At 38.4% G+C, this 5,000-nt stretch overlaps 1 protein-coding gene across 1 annotated transcript in view; it reads left to right on the top strand.

Annotated features, from left to right (window-relative positions):
- Positions 1 to 5,000, top strand: part of LOC137989290 (polycystin-1-like) — a 30,881-nt gene that overhangs the window by 19,552 nt on the left and 6,329 nt on the right. Inside the window, exon 4 of the mRNA XM_068835118.1 lies at positions 2,002 to 2,225. Within this exon, the coding sequence (XP_068691219.1) occupies positions 2,002 to 2,225 (224 nt within the window). The remainder of the gene's footprint in view (positions 1 to 2,001; positions 2,226 to 5,000) is intronic.

Raw genomic sequence — 5,000 nt, 5'->3', positions numbered from 1 at the left:
GGATACGCGAATTTATCTTTTCGTGCCTGGCAGTATCCTAATGCGCTTACTCGTGAGAGACACTATCAACACTCGAAGATAATGTAAGATGTATATAATGTGCGATCATGTAAATGATCCCCCCTACAACCCCACATTCCCTTAATTTACTCCGACGAAGGGTAACGCTGTAACGGCAGCTTTTCAACAATTTTATCAACTCAGTTGATACAGTCCAATTTTTGTTTCTCTGGTGAGTAGTTCTTCTTGAAAATTAATCTCGTAATTCCGCGCTGAGGAGGAAGAGAATTCGTATATCGAATTCGTACCCCGGTCGGACCAACACTCGTGGTCTTAAAAATAATGTTTTGTGATGTCATCTGCAAATGGTTAAATTCTCAAGTCTTCTCTGATAAGAACTATAAACCATAGGCCCCCTCTCACAGCCAGTCAGGACGGCTTAGCGGTTATGAACGGTGCTTTCCATCCCTGCGTCCCGGGTTCAACTCTCGGCCTTGAGGTGGTATGTGGGCTGAGTTTCGACTCTTAGTCAATTGCACCCAGCTGCGGGCGGATACCTTCGATGGGGATAACCTCTGGTATCGTTCCCTTTCATTGAATAGACCATATTTGTATTCTCAGCAATGGACTGGAACTAGCTTGCAATGGAGGCTAATGCAGGCGAATCATTTTAAATGCAAATACTTTTTAGTACAGTCCCCCGCATTAGCTTTCATTGCAAGCTAGTTCCAATCCAATACTGAGAATACGAATATGATCTATTGGATGAATAAAGTGGAATTAAATTAAATAGAGGATATTACATGGCCGCGCGGGGATACGAATTTTATCTTCGAGTGCTGCAAGTATCTCTCACGAGTGAGCGAAGCGAACGAGTGAGAGATACTTTCAGCACGAGAAGATAAAATTCGTATCCCCAAGCGGCCATGTAATGTTCTGTTTATTATATATATATTGATGAAATGTCTAGATTTAAAACAACTTGTTTTATTCATTTTCGAAATGCTGAAAAATTGTTCATCAATCACTAAAACACGCATCTTGTGTAACATGAAACAAGATATGAAAGTTATGAAAAACAAATCATGATAATGTAAAATTTGCAATAAAAATGTTAATGTAGTAGAGAAGAATTATATTTAAGCACAAAAGTATCGTACAATAAAGAGGAAGCTCGCCTTTTATTGGCTAATCGTGTTCGTTACCATGACGACAGCGATATCCTCACATGTGAAAGATAAAAATGATACGTTCACTGCGCGCGGTGAAGATATGATTTTTTAGTAAAAGGAGAAATCCTGGTATTTCATCAATATCTATATAATAAATTAAGTTAAATTACTGTCGGACGTTAAAGTACGGTGGCTTGTAAGGGTCATCAATAGTTCAGAAAAAAAATTTCATAATGACACTTAGTAACTGTCAATTGACACTTATAACTGCCATTTACACTTCCAACTGTCAACGATAGTAACTGGCAATTCACACTTATAACTGGCATTTGTCACTTATAAGTAGCAATTGACACTTATAAGTAGCAATTGACACTTATAACTGGCAATTGACACTTATAACTGGCAATTGTCACTTATAACCGGCAATTGACACTTATAAGTAGCAATTGACACTTATAACTGGCAATTGACACTTATAAGTAGCAATTGACACTTAGAACCGGCAATTGACACTTATAAGTAGCAATTGACACTTATGACTGGCAATTGACACTTGTCAATTGCTACTTATAAGTGTCAATTGTCAGTTATAAGTGTCAATTGACAGTTACTAAGTGTCATTATGAAATTTTTTTTCTGAACTATTGATGGCCCTTACAAACCACCGTATTAAAGAATCCGCACACTGTTCTTGAAGAGTAGAGGTAGACTCCCGATGTTGGTGGTCTATCTTTCAGAGAATTATAAATCACCAGGAGACTGTACACGATATATATGTGAGGTATATAAGCCCATAACCTATGTTTAATTTGCGTTTCCCTTTTAGGTGCATTGAAAACTGTGCCGCAAAAGTAAACCCGACAACTAAAATGTCATTGAGAGGCGCAGCGCAATCTTCTGGCAACAAGAAAATTAGTGAGTATCAGTGGACAATAAAAGAATGTTCGAAGGATAAGGATGAATGCACTGATGTGTCGGCCGAAGACAAGTACGAATTACCGGTGGACATGAAGCAGGATTTCCTTATCATTCCAGCAAGATTTTTTAAAGGTAAAGAACAAGAAAGGTCTCAGGGATCAATTGCTTTTCTTGGTAATTGGGTCATAAGGTGGCCTATTTCATAATTGCCACATTTGTTATCTTCCCTTAATTAAGGCCCGTTTAAACGGTTTCAACATTTGACAAACATTCGTTCAACAAAAGTTGAACGGATGTTGGGCAAATGTTGGACGCAAAAACAAAGTTGTGCGGAGGCCGTTCAAACGGTTCCAAATTTCGCCAACACGAGAACCAACACTTTTGCGAAATTTGATTGCGAGGAACTAAGAACTAGAAAACAGTCTCTCTCGTCCAGATAAACTACCCCATATTGACTTTTGCTGCCTGATTCGAGCATGCGTGTGTTATACAATTGTTGAACAGAGTGTTCAAAGGGCTTCAACAGCATACAACATTTTCTAGAACAAAGGAAAAATTGAACCGATGTTGAAAGAGAGTTTAAACCGATTTAAACTTGAGTCAACACGCTTTCAACAAGCTTTCGACATTTTTACGCTTTCAACAATGTTAGACAACCTGTTCAAACGCACCGAAGATTTGGTTCGGGCAAACGGCCTCAACATCCGTTCGATTTTGCTGAATCGTGTTGAACGATGTTGACAGGAGGGAGCATTGGCCTTTCAACAACGTGGCCCATGGGTGGGGAGGGGGGGGTATTTTAGCGACTGGTTGTTCGAAAGCCGATTAACTTAATCCAGGATTAGCGTAAACTTTTGTTTCATGTTTTCAACCATTTGGTGAAAGTTTTTTTTGCTTATTATTGTTTTTCAAGATTGACTTCTTCTAATGTAGACTTTTGCCCAGTATCAGGGTTGACCAGCATTTGAGAGTTGAAAAATAAACTCCTTGGTTAATTCTTAATCTGGGAGTAGCGTTAATAGGCTTTTGAATAACCGAGCCCCGGACTCTGGGTCAATTGTTGGTTCTCTACTGAGATTCGAGAGGTTTTTCTACGGGTATTCCTGTTTACATTTGTCGTCGGAAAAAAACATCTAAAAACTCTAAGAAAAAGAAACAAAGCAGTGATTTTTTTATTCCGAACGGAACCATATTAGCATTGTTCATAATCTGTAGCATGGGATTGCCGTTCGCACAAAAAGAACGGAGAAAACTTATCAAAATGAGGCTTTATGACGTTACAACTTCGCTGAAAAATAAATGATTTTCTTTAAATCCATGCTAAAAAAAATGGAGTGAGATCCACAAATCGCAGCGCACATGCAAAGCGTTGCCCCTGAAGTGGCCCGGCCGCTAGTTATTGCGAGCAGAGAATTAGCTGGTGTATGAAGGGCATTACATGTAGGATGTACCCATCAATTTTTGGCTCAGTGGAGTGGGCTGGGGGATTAAAATTTCTTACAAAAGTAGAAGGAAAAATTTTGCATTGGTTTACACAAAGAAATCATTCAAGTAAACTCAATCATGATGTATGTTGATGGTGAAGAACATTTTGTTTTATTTTGGTTTAGGGAAGGGGGGTGGGGGGCTGATGAATTAAAAGAATTGAAGTATATACTCTGACAAAACTCCACATAGTTTAGGCTGCCATGTTGACTTTGTTTTACGTTTTGCATTAATAAGTAGTTCAAGTCAGGTAAACAGTATCTGTTCCAGCAAAAAGGAAAATCTCCAAATGGTCTGGATAGCACAAGTGTTACTATTATTTTTAAAAATACAAGCACACTTTTGAGTTTAAGGAATCTTTTTCGAGCCATCGTGAGAGTAACATAACACGATAATCCGTGTATATATATATCACTATCAATACAATGATTCTTTGTAGATTAAATGTTCGTTACAAGTAGGTAAAATTCAAACTAACCAACAATATTATAGAAAACACAACTGACATAACGGTAAAAGCTTAAAAGTGTAAAGCTTAACTGACATGATCAACTTGTTTGTTGAGTTGGGATTTCAACAGCTCAATATGGAGGGTCTCCTTGATTTTGAGTTGATAGAAAGAGGTAGCATTATCAATAATTTTGAAGCAAGAAACATCGCAATTATCCTGACGATTTTTAGAAAAACTAAGATGCTTGAAGATATGAGTAGCGAGCACCACAGCCCGTACAAGTAAATTTCTTTACACTTAATACAACACGTGATTTGAAAGAATCCGGAATGAATCCTTTGGACTAAAAATGTTACACTGTTTAAATGGAGAGAAATGTACTCTAGCATTTAAATCCTTACAATACTTGCTGATAATAGATGAAATTTTCTTTCTAGTATAAGATGAATAGAAGCCGATGTAACGTAGTTTGTAAAAATGGCAGTGTGGTACATCATGTTTTCCGGTTTCTTTTGTACCACAGGCAGACAGTTGTAACGGCCGTTTGAACTCATCTAGGAAAATGTTCCATAAAAACTTCAAATCGTGATGTTTCTTTGGAAAATTTATTTTATGGACAGCCAGATAAATGAAGTTCACTCACCCACTATTTTCTGCGTTGTCCTGAGTGATTTGATGGGTTCTGGGACGCTTCGATTTCCTCTTCAGATCCGACCCGTCGTGACATACAATAGAGACCTTAACTCGGGGGCCGGTTGCTCGAAACCTGGTTAGGGCTAGCCGTTGGTTACGAGGTATCAAAACCTATAGGTTTCCATGTTTGCAAGGAATTACGACGTTGTACTCAATACGTCAAATCAGTGAATGTGGCGTCGCCAACAACAGGACGACGACCGATTGCAATCAGCTTTTCATGTTCTGCGCATGACTGGAACGGAAAATAAACTTCCGGTATGCCGTTGTCGTGCCTT

The sequence above is a fragment of the Montipora foliosa genome, unplaced genomic scaffold (assembly GCF_036669935.1).
Source record: "Montipora foliosa isolate CH-2021 unplaced genomic scaffold, ASM3666993v2 scaffold_451, whole genome shotgun sequence".
Taxonomy (NCBI): Eukaryota; Metazoa; Cnidaria; class Anthozoa; order Scleractinia; family Acroporidae; genus Montipora; species Montipora foliosa.
This window is presented reverse-complemented; position numbering and strand designations above follow the sequence as displayed.